A 15,113-nucleotide genomic window follows, 5' to 3' on the forward strand; every position below is an offset into this window, starting at 1 on the left:
GACACTTTGGTCAAGGAGGAGCTGGCACTTGTAAGAGCATAGACGTTTTATGACACAAACCCACTGCCCCATGCCAAAACAATGAATTCTTCTCCACCCCCCACTGCCACAAGAGAATGTGATTTTTACTTGCAATCCGAGCCTGAAGTATGCGTGGACAGTGGTGGGGGGAGGGCTCTCTTCACCTTTCACCCCGCCGTGTTGGGACTGTTTGTATTTCCCCCTCTGTCCCTATGCTCCCTGAGTAAGCTAAATACTGATAAATGCGCTGTAAGGGGGGAAAACAAAGCATGGCAAGAGTGGGTTGGTTTCACCTTTCTGTATTCATTTCTGCTGCAAAACAACTGATAGAAAGAAGTCTGCATAGTTATCAAGATATCAGGGCAGGAATGCCCAACCATTTTTTTAAGGATGCACCCTTTTTGCATGCAACATATTGGTGATTTTAATCTTTAATTTTAAACAAAAGTCACAGGTATTTATCACACATGTTTCTGCCAAACATGGAAATTTTAGCAACACTGGATTTGCAGGAATACATTTTATTTAAATGATAGCAGGTATGTACTTTTTTATATTTTATTTAATATAGTTAAATATTTCTTTAAGCCTGTGCAGATTCTCATCTGCAAGGTCTCTTCTATAATGTTTTTAATTCCTTCCTTTTTTTTTTTGGCATGCATGAAAAGATAAGTATTACTAACTGCTTAATCCGAAAGGAAGCATAGCTTGAAACAAAAACATTGTTGTTTACAAGCAGAAGTCCTAATTTGTTAACATATATTAGGTCAATCTGTGAAAACAATCCCCTCAGACTCCCCAGGATTTATTCTACAATCCCCCCAACCACCCACCACCGCCACACACACCCAACACAGGCGCAGAGATGCATAAAACCACTTTAAAATGCAATCCTTCCTTTTTTCCCCTATTTGTCATTACTATAAATTATAGAATTAAAATCTGAGATGAGAAATGCATTATATTTGTACCATGCAAACGCAGGTCTGATTGTTGCTTCTTCCTCTACAATCACGTCCATTTGCATACTCCACGTTTCCAATTTTCCCCCTGTAAAATTGTGTTACCCTTCTTGTAAGGATGCAGCTACAGCCACAATACAAAGTTTGTGAAACAACTTTTCTACAGTATAGAGGACAAAATGAATGAAGTGTACTGTAGCTTCAGAATTTTTAAGCATATATTATTTTTATTTTGCAAGTCTGGTTCATAATATTGCGTACTTTTCAAAAATAAAGTCTCCAGTTCACCACCTGTGACATATACCTATAAAAATCTGGTTACTGTATTTTCTCTCTGCTAAAGATTGTGATATGCATTGTTCTTTCTCTTGTTACCTAAATACATAAAATAAAGATTTTTTAAAAAGTAACATATTTTTATGTTTAAGTGTAGAATGGCTTAAATAAAAAAAAGCTAACTACCCATAAAGGACTTTCATAGTTAGGAATAAGATGGTGTCAATGTGCATTTCTGTCTGCAGAAAAGGCTTTCCTTTGACATCCTGAGCAGCATTATGGGTAATTTGTGCAGACTCTGACTTAATCAAAACCAAGTTGTAAAAATTGTTTACCATTTCCAGTATTCTCAGCAGCTATATGGGCCCTTCCACCATCACTGCCCCCTCCTTTTGCCTCCCTTTGTTCTCTCCAGCTCTAATAGGTTTTCCTCTGCCAAACACCATTCACTTTTTTTTTCTTCTTCTTCTTTTTTCACCCCCTGAGCCCCCCCACCCCCTTTTAGTGCAGGGTCCAGTGTCGACTGGAGCATTTGAGCAATTTGAAATTAAAGCAAACAATGGGCAGGCACTCCCAGGGACCTCTCGCTCACCATATTACACGGAGGACGCTCGTGTGCTCCTGCACATTACTGGCAAGTCATTACGTTTCTCTGGAAACCGAGCGCAAGAGCACGCTCAGAGGAGTCAGTGATGCAAGCAGCAGCTGAGTGCTTGGAATAGCGTGTGTGAGTGTGTGTGAGCATCCTTGGCAACAGCATGGAGAACTGTCAAAACAAAGCAGACCACTGACATGCTGATATTCAGCTACGCAATATATATGCTGATATTCAGCCCTAATATATATATATATATATATATATATATATATATATATATATATATATATATATATATATATATATATATATATATATATATATATATATATAAATATATCCACTCACACACATGCTTATAAATTAAAAATCATCTCACCAGGCTATAACAGTATGGCGTCTTTCAGAGTTTTAGGTACACTGCAAAAACAATCTCAAAATGAGTAAAAAATTCTTAAAATAACTATTTACCTGTATTTGAGCAGGTAAGTAAGATGATCTGCAATGGAATGAGTATGATCAGCCTTAAAATAAGATGATTGGATATTTTGCTGCGGTTTCTTTTTCTTATAATATTCTTAATTGTCTTGCTCCGTTGGCAAAGTGTCTCACTTATCTGCTCAATTCAAGAAAAGAAAAATACACTTGTGACTTAGATTTAATTTTTATTAGTGTTACAATTGGCTCAGCGGCTGGATCTCCGTGTTTTTTTTTTCTTTCTTTTCTTTAGCTGCTTACTTGTAAATCAATAAGGAAATAATAGTTTGTTAGACGTTAGATATTTGCAATCAGAATTTTATTACAAGGATATCAATATTGGAAGTGTTTGACTTGAAGCAACCTGTGCTGAATATAACAAGTATTGCCAGTCAAAGTTGTTACACATGCTAGTGAGCTAGAAATATAAAACCGTAAGATTGATAAACTAGTACTCTAAGGCTAAAACTAACATTAATAATTACTCAAGTGACTCTCAAAGCTTATGAAAGTACAAGCAGCAACAAGTATTTTAATGTCTTTAAGGTATTTTGATTACATTTGATTTTAATATCCTTGATGTTAATTAGAAAATGTGGCATGCTGACATAAACTCCCAGAGTAACAACTGTTTACCACATAAAAGATACAGGGAGGTGATGTGCTTTATGTTTCAGCTCAAAGAATAAGCAAGAACTGATAATGATTTTGGGTGGCAAAAGTATTGACACTCTGAAAAAGTATCTATACTTAAAACCGGTATCTGGACACAATACTAATTTGAAATGATATTGATACAAAAGACAGTTGTTTGCATATTTGCTGTTGTTAATTTTAGATTTATAGATTATTTGCACATAAAACACCACCCCAGGAATATTGTCATATTTTTTTGGTATTTATTTTGTATTTATTTGTACACTTATTTAGAAGAATCTAGAAGAATCTTTGATTCTGTTAAGAAAGCACGTTCCATTTTGAGACTGAAAAAGAATAGAATATAAATTCCCTTTATTGTCCCACAATGGGGAAATTGTGGGAGTTTTACATGTTGATAAATATGTTTTTTAATGTGCTTAAGGATTTTGGAATTTTTATAAATTTTTAGTATTATACTAAGTATTTAATATTATATTGGCTCACTCATGAAGTATAACATGTTTCACTTAAATGTTTTTGTTACGACGTAAATGAGAAAAAAAAAGAATATGAGTTTGTGATTGGGGTTGGGGTATTCACTGAGTGCTTTTTACATTAAAAGAGTTTTAAAAGTAAAAGTTAAAAAGTCTGAATAACAACATCAGGAAAACAATGTCCAGTGTGAGTAATTTGTTTAGTTGTAAAGTCAAATATTTTTCTTCCCTTTTTTCTTTTTTCCTTATCATATTTCCCTCGGAATCTAACGTGTTTACAGCTTCTTGTTCCTCTGCAGTTTTTTTTTATTTAACAAAAACATTAATTGACATTTTCAAGTAGGAATCTCCACTTTTCTTTCTTACAAAAAAAAAAAGAGAAAATGACAGTTATATACAGGAAATCAACTTAACTTGTGCAAGGCAACAGAAATAAATAAACAAATAAATAAATAAACAGGCAGTAATATTACAACCAATGGAAACATACAAAACCTAAAAAAGAATTAAATAAAAATACAAGAGACAGACTCATTCTGTAACAACACAGTTCCTTGCGTTATGGTAACTTTTGTTGAGTGAAAAAAACAGAAAATTTGACATTTTTTGTATTCAGTTGAACTCTATGGAGTCTCCTTTCTACCTAAATCTCGTGAGACCAAAGCAGGAGCCGTTACTCGAGTCACGTCAATCACTCGTCGTGCTTCATGACGCATTTCCTGTTCCCTCAGAAGTCCCTCCCCCCTCACATCCACCATCAAGCCCTGACGGCGATGTTTTGGTGAAAACAAAATAGTGCATCGAAAAAAGGATGTAAACACGTCTAAATCATGACATTTCGGTGGAGTGGGACTTAGAGCGGCGCTGCGTGCCAAACCGAGGACTTCTCCGAAGGCAGTGTTAATTTTCCTTTTTTCCCCCCTTCTTCTTCGGTCGTTCCTTGTGTGTTCCTCCGCATGTCCGCTTTCCTCGTAGATGGTCTGCGGCGAGCGTTGTCTGAAGGCGGACGACAGGCTGTTGACGTGTAACATGAAGGAGATGATCGGCGGGTGCTGTGTGTGCTCTGACGAACGGGGCTGGGCGGAGAACCCGCTGGTATACTGCGACGGCCACGGATGCAACGTCGCCGTGCATCAAGGTGAGCTGCTAGCCAAGCTTAGCATTAGCCCCCCGTGCTAGTTAGCGTTCATATCGAAAGGTTACCTCCTCCTCCTCTTCTTCTACCTGCTAAACGCCGAGGTCAGACTCCATACATGCTGCTGCAGCTTCCCAGCTAGCTTAGCTTTGCACGTTGATGAGAGCTGACAGCATGAAGACGTTTCTGGCTCCGAGCCGTTGCCATTGTTTCCTTGTCAGAAGCTGTTATGAAAGATGGAGCGAGGGAGGAATAAAAGCCCCTTCTTACCATGTGTTAACCAAAGAGACCGGATGGAAATAAGGAAAGGATGATAAGCTAAAGATGGATTAAACCTAGAAAGCTAAAAGCTAATGTATATGTTGTTTATTCCTGTGTAGCTCAAACACCCAAAACGCTTTGCATGCAGGTTGCCCCTGCACATGAGGGTGTCTAATGTTTACACATGTAGCAGCCAAACCATGTGCCCACTAGGTAAACACAGATAGGAGCTGCCAGAACAGCTGATCAGCTTTTCTGAAGCAGCATTGTTTCAGTAGCTGAAATCAAAAGTGTTTGAGGGGTTAATTAATGCAATTTAGTCATTATGCCTCAAACTAAATATGTCTAATAAAGAAGACTAATATAAAAACAAGTTTTTTATTGCTAGCACTAAGCAATGTTCCCTCTAAGGACCACTGAGCAACATCAGATCTGCATACTGAGCCCCTACCAATAATACACTTGTTATAACCCCCTTTTCATAGCAAGTTACATTGTTTATTTAAGGAGATGCTGCTTTCAGAGCATTCTGGATGCTGTTTTAATATGATTTGTTAAACTAGATCTTCTTTCACAATCAGTACTGGATGCTTGAAATTAGGGCTGCAACAATTAATCAGATTAATCTATTATTGAAATAATTGTCAACTAATTTAGTAATAGATGAATCTTTGACCAGAGTAGAGAGACTGTAAAATATGCCTTTAGCTGTCAGTGTGACCCACATAGAGATATAATCATATAAATATTGTAAGAAAAAATAAAATAAATAAATATATATATATATATATATATATATATATATATATATATATATATATATATATATATATATAAATAAATGATTTTTAAATGATTTTGTCTGTCAGCATGCTCTATGCAGAACCCCTAGAGTGGAAAAGATTTAGTTTCACCTGGTTTAATTAAATAAAAAAAATCTTTTGCTATCCAATTATTAATCGATCAATTGAAAAAAAAAATGATCAAAAGATTAATCAGGTTGCAAAATAACCCTTAGTTGCAGCCTTATTTGAAATGCAGGACAGGTATCCACAAAGTGAGATCTACTTTAGCTCGTCGCATCTAAGTGTTGAAGCCACCATATCTTAGAATGTGCTTATTGTTTGAGATTTTGCTTCATCGTGTGCTTGAATTCAATAAAATCAGTAACAAGGAGCATTGTGCTGCGCAGTGAACAGGACATTTGCCGAACTTTTTTTTAATTATTATTTAATGACACTCGCTTTGTATTATCCAAATACCACTCCTACATGTATAAATTATTATAAAACAGGTTTGATAGTGATATTTGGGATTGAACAGCTGATTTATTTAATAAAGCAGGTTTGCAAAGCCAGCCTCCAGCAGACTGGGGTCATCGGTGTGAGACGAGATGCTATAAGAGCCCAAAATGACATAATAAGATGAACATATTCCCTGTTCATTTTATTTTTAATGTATTTAATTTAGTATGATAAATAGATGTAAGAGTTATTCATTTTTCTATATTATGTAATCATTGTTGCTTTTGGAAGTTCATAACAAATGATTAACAGACTTAAAATGATATAAAAGAAATTTTAATGTGCTGTCTTGTGCAGAGACTGCACGAGCAGTGCACAGTTGAGGAAAGGCGCAGCCTAGTGAGAACATTGGTGCTAATTATTGTTCGGAGTGCTGTGTTCAAGCATCTGCTTGAATGGAAATTTGAGGAAAAAGTATGGTGGGAAACTAAAAATGTTTCAGGGTAAAATAAAATCTCATTAAGATTTTGAAGCTAAGCCCACAGCAGAGCGTACAGGAGTTTCATGATGCCTTTTAGAAGCTTAAAATGCTGAGGTAAATGTACCTGAATTCATATTAAAAAATGTCAAAAGTTGTAATGAAGCATTAGAAACAAATCTAAACAGCCAAAAACAATTGATTTGACTTCTTGAACATATTTGACTTTTATTCAGCCAAAAGGTGACAGTGATGTCTTAAAATGCTTTCTTCTTTTACCACAAGTGCACACATTTTTAATAGAACACAGACCTTCTTTGGTACAGAAGTAAGGTTTTTACTAATGATATTGTTTTTTTCTTAGACAGCTTTGCTGATTTTTATTTTATTTGTTTTTTAAATAAAACTCATCTTTTGGTGCATTGAACACTTTTTGTTGTATCAAAATCATGCCCTAGTTATGTTACTAATAGAAGCAATATAAAAATAACTAAAAATAATGTCCTGATTAAGCTTTGTTTTAGTGGGAACTCTAACTTTCCCTAATAGAAGTTGGTTTTTAAAGGACGGTGAAAGCAGATGCATTATCGCCAATCAGGTGATCAGAGCAGAACAGTGAGTTTAATAGTAAATAAAACTTTTTAACAGTTTTCTTTTGATTAAACCAAATTAAAGAGGTCTATCTCACTTTTAGCTTTTCATTTTTTGTTTGTTTATTTTCCTTTTTATTTTATTGCCAGTCCTAAAAATACATGGAGCAAGCTTGTCTCAGTAAACACAGTGATAGGCATGGGTCAAGCATACAAATATATAAAACAATTTAAAACCTGCCAAAAGTTTCTCTTGATTTCTGCTGCTGGAAGTATTTTTAGTGAGCTAATAGATAAATTTCTGGATTAATTAAACTGTTTTTTTGGCAGTATGAAGCATAGAGACTGCAGCTCTGCTTCTGTCTGTTTGTTTGGTGGGCACTGCAGGTCAGATGGTGGAAAGAAGGCTGTATTGCTGTTGATGTCTTAATTCAAGCAGCATTATAAGTAATTCTTGCTTTTCTGCTTTTGAATAATTCAGTTGGATGATCTGCGTTTTTGTATAATTTAACCTGTAAATACTGTAAAGCCAGTATGGTATTTTTTTCCTCAAGGTTACCACACTATTAATATAAACATCTCCCTGTGCAGTACTTCTTAATAAAGTCAGAAAAGGCCGAATCAGAAAAAAAAAAAAAACGACTAAATTGCTTAGGACTAATAAAAATCTTTTCAAATGGGGACTGTTTTCTGGAGCCAAACTGGGAAAATTATAGTTACACAGAAGACAAAATATAAGAAAAAACCTTTTAAACCACAACATGATAACCCTGTCTTTTTTCTTTTCTTTTCTTTTTTTTTTTTAGGGTAATAGGAATCATATTCAAAAACTGCTTTAAATCATATGAGTATGATTAAAATGTCAGGAATATAATTGGTAAGATTGAGTCAAACCTCTGCAGAGAATACACTTATTTACCATTAAGCATGGAGGTTCTGAAAATGGAACCAAGATGTTTTAAAAAAAAACATTTAACATGATCTAAATAGTTTTATTCAGGAGAAAGTATGTTAATCTCTTGTCCCTAATCTGTAAATAAATAATTTATTTTTTGAAATAATTGTTCTGTGCTGTTTTTAACTGTCTCATAACATCCGGTAGGTTTATTATTTTCACTGTTCTGCTACTCCTGATTAAAGAGAGGCCTCCAATTCTAGTTCGGTTTTGCCTAGCAACATATAAATCTGCCAAGCCCTTAAGTGATTGGATGAGCTGTTGGTGTTCGCAAGATTTCGGATTATAGCTTTTCGTCCCAGTGGATTATGGGCTCTGGCCACATCAGAGATAATCTGGAAATGTGTAGGGCTAGGCTATTTAAGGTGGTATTGCAGTATTTAGAGCAGGTGGATCTGAATGTTTGCCAGCACAATTCAGATGCGAATACTGCACTGTTGGGTTCATGCTTATGTGCCAAAAAAGGGAGATTTCAGTGTAACATGTGGAACGGGTTAAAGTAAGAGCTGAGTAGGGGCTAGATGTTTGTGTTTCTGCATAGAAGCTGATGATGCTAACTTAAATGCGTGAGATCTGTTTTTTTTTTTTTTTTTTTTCTGACCTTCAGTTTCTGTTTAGCAACTAAGCAGTTTCACTGAAAGCTGTTATGTGAATGTTATTAAATTATTTTTCAACTTTAAGGAGCTTCAAAATAAAGCACAGAGATGATTTAGAAGTGAAATGTTTATTTAAAGAGCAAATAAACTCAAAATCGTTCTCATAAAACAAGGCAAGTCGATTAAATTTGAGCAATTTGAACTGCCAACTTTTTATTTAGATGTACTACTGCCTTTCCTGTGTGTTTAAAAAAAAAGATTCTTGTTTTGATGTCTGATTATCTTTCTTTTTTGCCCACCTAGCCTGCTATGGAATTGTTCAGGTGCCGACTGGTCCATGGTTCTGCAGAAAGTGTGAATCCCAAGAAAGAGCGGCCCGTGTGGTGAGTGATTCAATTCCTTCATCCCGTGTTTTTAAATGATCTTGGTGCTCTAAACTATGCCCTGTTTTGCAATCGTTTTGAAGCACATTTACTAACGTTTTTTTAACAAGATGTTCGTCACATGCCTTCATCCTCCTACATCCAGACCAAAGCTCTATTTAGCAGCTCTTATTATGGGCTGCTGTTAGAGGGTGGGGTTAGCCTTTTCACTCTATTCCACCACTCTTATCAGTGTGGGGTGACACTATTTTGTTCTCAAAAACGTAGGTTTGGAATTGATTATTTGAAAATTCCTTTGCTGATTGGTAAAATGTTATTTTCCAGTGATTTTGTTTCCAACAGCTCACTTAAACAGCATTATTCACTGCTGTTTAGAAAGCTATGCTGCAGCACTGTGCTTTGATAACAGGTTCTGCAGCAAATGTCCTTTGTTAGAGCATGCTGTGAAGACTTTACTGGCATAGTTTTATGGCAACTGTCAAGCACTGCGGTGGGGGCATGGTGATGTGGTGATTAAAGATTTTTATATCGCGAATTGGCCCCGAGGTAAATGTAACGTACAACAGAACGGTTGGTTTAAAAAAAACAAAAAAACTTGAATGAGGTTTTCTCCCAAGTTAAAGTCTCAGACCTGAACAAGCTGCAGCAAACTTAACGAACTGGAGGCAATAGTAATCTAAGGGTTTATATACCCAAATGTATTTGTTAATTGCATGTCTGCTTGTGTGCGTGAAGCTCTTTATCAAAATAAATTCCTTGTTGGTGTAGAAATTCTGCCTGGTAATGAAGCGTTTCTGATTCTGAAAAGCAAAAGAAGCGGTTGGCATAACTAACCTTTGCCGTTACGAAACAGGCCAATCTGGTTGTACTGAAATAAACAGTATAAGGCTCCGGTAGTATGTAAGACGTTATCTGATTATTTTTTTAAATTGCAGTAGAGTTATTAATTTCCAGGTCTTTATTAGTTATCATGACAAAAATATAAAACTGTACCTTGATATACGTACTTTAACTGCAGATCTTGTTATCCCCTATATATTCACCTCAGCAGGGGTTGTTCATTTTACTCCATTTGTTTTTTTTTTCTTTGTGGTTTTCCTCCTAATCTACTGTGATCTATTCATGCCTATTGGAAGAAACTGTGACTATGTGGCTCTATTCCATCAGCAAGTTGCTCACGTATTTTGGTTTTTAAATCCAAATATCTCATGGGAGTCCGCTTGTTGTATTTCAACATAAGTACGCAATACAATAAGAGTGTCAAAAAATAGTTTTCACTTATTTTAAATTGCTTTCAAGATCACAGCTCTCTATGATTATTAATTTATGTAATTTTTATTATTTGGATATTCAGGTGAGTTTCTGTGTAGAGATGGATAAATACCGTTCAATATTTTTGGTTTTTGTAATCCTTTTTGTGTGCTGAAACGTGTTTTCCTTCATTAATTTTTTCCACAGTCATGCCTTGAGATCACAAAGTGTGTGTATTGCCGATCCCTCCATTCAACACTCATTGTTGATGTTTTGTACGATTTGTTAATAAATTCTTCATTATTATTTAATTGACACATGTGTAATATTCTTTATCATATTGTGTCATTTTTTTTAAGTGAATGGAGGAAGAAAAAGCAGTATCTGCTTAAAAAACCTGACCAAAAAAAGATCAGCTGCACGTTTCGGGGATCAGTTAGACTGGTGTCAAATAGTCGCTATCTGCTTCAGCCTTAAATACCCCATTTACACTATTCTTGAAAAACCGTGCCGAGACCGGTCCGAGCTCAGTAACTGAGATAGCTTATCGTGTGTAAATTGAAAGCAAACTGAACTGAACCGAGCCAATGGCAGACCAGTTCCAGAGGTGGGCTCGGCTCGGTTCTCTGATAACAAGAGCGCATAAGCAGAACGTGTCATCTCCGTCTGGCTGCACATTGCGATTCACACTCCATTCCAGTAGTTGGCGGTAATGCCCCTCCGGAAGTTGCTTGCCAACCAACACAAAACAGAAGAAGAACAACCGAAACAACAACCGAAAGCCGACTTTCTCAAGTAAATCCAGGAAAGGTCGCCGTCTTCGCCTGACCCTCCGCAGACACCGAAGTACAGCAATAATAAACAAGCATAACTTTCTGAATGTGACGGGCGCCGCCATTTTGATTTGCTTCATTCCCCCCTTCTTCGTCTTCTTCTTCTTGTGTTTTATGGCGGTCGGCAAACAACTTTTGGTGCATTACCTCCACCAACTGCTTGATTTCCTCCGTCAATACTGGCAGTAATACCGCAGATCGTCACTAGGAGGCGAGGAGTTGAGGAACCGAGATAGCGTGATGTGTAAACGGTCGTCAGAACCAAGCTCGGCCTGGTTAACTGATCCGAGCTCGGACCGGTCTCGGCACGGATCGGTTTTTCAAGGGTAGTGTAAATGGGGCAAAAAAAAAAACTGTATCCGTCAAGCTTCTGCGAAGTGGTTGTTGGTAATCCCCTGTTGTAGAAAGATGCATCCTCTAAATCTTGTTCAGCATTAACTAAATAGGAGGTCAGAGCTGATAAGCTAGTCAGCGTTCACCACGTGTCTTAGCTAACTTAAGCTTTGTATTTCTCTTTAATTTTAATAAAAAACTTTGTTCCTGTTTGGAGCTAACTCAAAACGCTAGATTGAAAAAGAAAAAATCTACCACATATCTGTCGTTTCCACCTTAAACCAGCTTTCTGTTGCTTTATGCATATTCTGCCTATCAGGAGTTAGCATTCCCCGTTTGCTGCTGACAATAGGGAGTCTATTTCACATCCTCTGTGTGCGACTGATGATTTCCTGCATTTTGAGTTGTTACCGGAGCGGATGGAGGAAGATTTTATCTTTGGAGCCATTTTTGCAAGAACCACCCCTGTGTGAAACCTAACGGCTATAAAACAGAAATTAAGAATCATAAATCCAAAATGTAAATTAGTCAGCAAATGAATAATTAGCAGGCATAAGTATATATGTTGTATTGTGGCATGTCTGCATTGGGAATGAATAACCATGAGAAATTTCAGTGAAGTTTTAATTTCCCTCTCTGCAGCTGTTTCAAAAGCCCAATTAACACAAAGCGTTGACATGTTTTTTTTTTTAAAGAGGTTTAAGAAGTAAACTAAAAGTTTGTTAAAGTTCCTTATTTTTAGTTTAATGTAGACCAGCATTGTTTCCTTGAGTAAGCTGAGAACGAAAGAGGCTAAAGTCTGACTTGTGCTGCTGGATAAGGGACCTCAGAGGGACCGGCAGATAAAATCAGGGTGTTTCCCTTAAACGTTACTGTCCCACAGCAGATACCTGCTCAGCTGGACTCTAAAAACATTTAGCTTCTCTTTTATTAACCTGTTGTCCCTTACCAGTTTTTCCTCTTTAATTTTTTTCTTTTCCTACAGAGATGTGAGCTCTGTCCCCACAAAGATGGAGCCCTCAAGAGGACGGATAACGGAGGTAGATCCAATGCCAGAAACCCACACATGCACCCATTTTGTCATTATTTACACATCACTGGTATGTTGGTGGAGCATTAGTAGGCTTAGAGAGTCATGTAGCTGTTTGTTGTGTGTATGTGTGTGTACCTTTTTTTTTTTATAGGGGTGTGTGTGTATGTTTATGAGGGGGCGGGCCTGCAAGTGTATAGTGCATGGCCTGTGAGGAGTCTCCTCATGGGGTTCATTGAGAGGTCATCATGGTAGAGACTGTAAATATTCTCTGTGCATGTAGGTGTGTGTGTGAGGCAGTCAGAGAGAGGCACAGCTGTGGGATTGTGTCCAGGCCTGCAGGGAGGCATCAGGACAACACTAACACACACCGTTTTACTACTTTCTCTTTTATTTTACCCTTCTCATGACCCCTCTCTCTTTCTCTTCTCTCCTTCCTCACTTTATCCCCTCTCACTAACCTCTTCCCCTTGTTTCTTCCTGCTCTGGTCAGGCCCCCCTCCTAACTTGCTGATTTGTTTAGTTGTTTTTTCAGGTGGGACAGAGGAAAAGGAATTTGGCTACATCGACTTGCATTTATTTGCATGCTAAATTAGCACACTCGTTCAGTTTCTATGTTGAGGTGTCACTGTTACCATCTAGACGGGTACATATAGGGACATTTGTGGTAGATTTTTTTGGAGAAAACAAGTGAATAAAAAGAGGGCGGAAAGGGTTGGAACTCTAAACTCTAGGTTAGTCAGTAAGTCAAACTAAAGCTTGTTAGTACCTAAACTAAAGAACATTATGCCACTTTTATAGTCCTGTTTTATAGGGCTCCTCTAGATTCTTGGAGGGTCATCCAAACATCAACATGCCCAGATTTAACACCCCATCATCCCGCCCCCTGGCCTTCTCTCCCCTGTCCCGCTCAACATGTCAAAGGCAGGTCATGGGTTCAACTGTAAGTTTAAGCCTGTATTTGTTTCAGCTGTAAAATGGGGGGGTGGGCAGACAACTCCAGTTGGGCTGCAGAGACTCCCACCTCCGGTTGACCTGCTGGTAACCTCCGCAAACTCCTCCTCAACTTGTCGTCAATTTTGTTGCCCCTCTGACCATGCCCGGCTGTCACTCCACAGCTCTGCAGTTTGTCTTTGTTGACGGGCAGCTGTGTGTGTTTTTCAGGGTTTAAGGACATGGGGAAAAAAAGCTTAACAAGCTTTTATATTTATCTTTTGAATGCACATGAAATTTCTACAGTTCTTTTTAAGAAATAAAATGACTAATATTGTCTTTTGCAATGATTTTTTTTTTTAGCATTTTTCATACGAAACTTAGGATATACAAACAATAATCTGTTTTATTGAAGCTTTAATGCAAAAGTGTAAAAGGAAAACAAAAGAAAAACAGTTCTTTCTGCTTCTTAGATAAAACAAAATTAATTATTACGGACTTTTCTGAAAATGTTGCGATTAGCTAGATTTGATACAAATACACATATCAGTTGCATTAATATTTTAAAATATCAAGAAATAAATTCTCACCCAGCCCTAAAAAAAGAAAGTGTTATAACAGTGGACAAGATAACAGTAAGAATATAAATGTCATTTTATTGGTACTTTTGGTGTAGTTTTGCTATTCAGTCATGATTGCTCATCTGTTACGTGCTTCTGTCTATTTATAAAATAGCTTTTTGTGTCAGTTAATTTTAGTATAAAAGGACAAATAAATGGACGGTCTATCTCTATATCGATGCATATTCTCAAACATAAATGTTTGAGAATCCTGAAGTATATAAAAATTAGTAGAATATAAACAGCTTGTGGATATTGTCCTTATATTATTGCATAGATACAATTGTGCTTGAAAATGTACAAACCCTTCCATTAAAGACAAAAACAATCCGCTGCCAATGAAATACTTTAAAATTGATTAAAGTAATAATGATATATATTAGGGCTGCAACTAAGGATTTTTTTGCAAATCAGTTAATCTATTGATATTTTTTTTTAAATCGATTAATAGTCGGATAGCAAAAGGTTCCTTAAAGAAGACTTTTTCACAAAATTTAACCAGGTGAAACTAAAACCTTTCCAACTGAGGAGTTCTGGCTAGAGCAGATTAACAGACAAAAACTTTTTTTTAAATCTTAAATACAGAATGTTTTTATATCTTTATTACAATTTTGGTATAATTACTGCTCTAAGTGGGTGGCTCTGTCAGCTAAATGCATGTTTTAGAGTCTCTATATTTCATTTAACGATTAATCGATGACTAAATTAGTTGACGATTATCTCAGTAATCGATTAACCATGATTAATCCTAGTAATTTTTTCAACCCTAATAAATATATATATATATATATATATATATATATATATATATATATATATATATATATATATATATATATATATATATATATATATATATATATATATACATATAAAATGAATCGATAAAATCGATAAAAATTGACTTTTAAAAGCGTTGGCAACGAATTTCATAATCGATTAGTTGTGTCGCGCGATTAATGCGTCATCCGCCGCCGCCGTCATCACATCCACTTGACTGAAGC

General features: G+C 36.3%; 1 protein-coding gene across 6 annotated transcripts in view; it reads left to right on the forward strand.

Annotated features, from left to right (window-relative positions):
* mllt10 (MLLT10 histone lysine methyltransferase DOT1L cofactor) overlaps window positions 1–15,113 on the forward strand; it is a 50,407-nt gene continuing 35,294 nt past the window's right edge. For 4 of the 6 annotated variants that reach the window (XM_038270467.1, XM_038270468.1, XM_038270469.1 and 1 more), the window contains exons 1-3: window positions 4,187–4,605; window positions 9,030–9,109; window positions 12,512–12,566. In XM_038270467.1, the coding sequence (XP_038126395.1) occupies window positions 4,443–4,605; window positions 9,030–9,109; window positions 12,512–12,566 (298 nt within the window). In that variant the 5' untranslated portion in view covers window positions 4,187–4,442. Of the gene's footprint in view, window positions 561–4,186; window positions 4,606–9,029; window positions 9,110–12,511; window positions 12,567–15,113 lie in introns of those variants that run through there. The other 2 variants (XM_038270472.1, XM_038270470.1) reach the window with 2 other exon arrangements.

The sequence above is a fragment of the Cyprinodon tularosa genome, unplaced genomic scaffold (genome assembly GCF_016077235.1).
Source record: "Cyprinodon tularosa strain WSP-4 unplaced genomic scaffold, ASM1607723v1 ctg761, whole genome shotgun sequence".
Classification (NCBI taxonomy): Eukaryota; Metazoa; Chordata; class Actinopteri; order Cyprinodontiformes; family Cyprinodontidae; genus Cyprinodon; species Cyprinodon tularosa.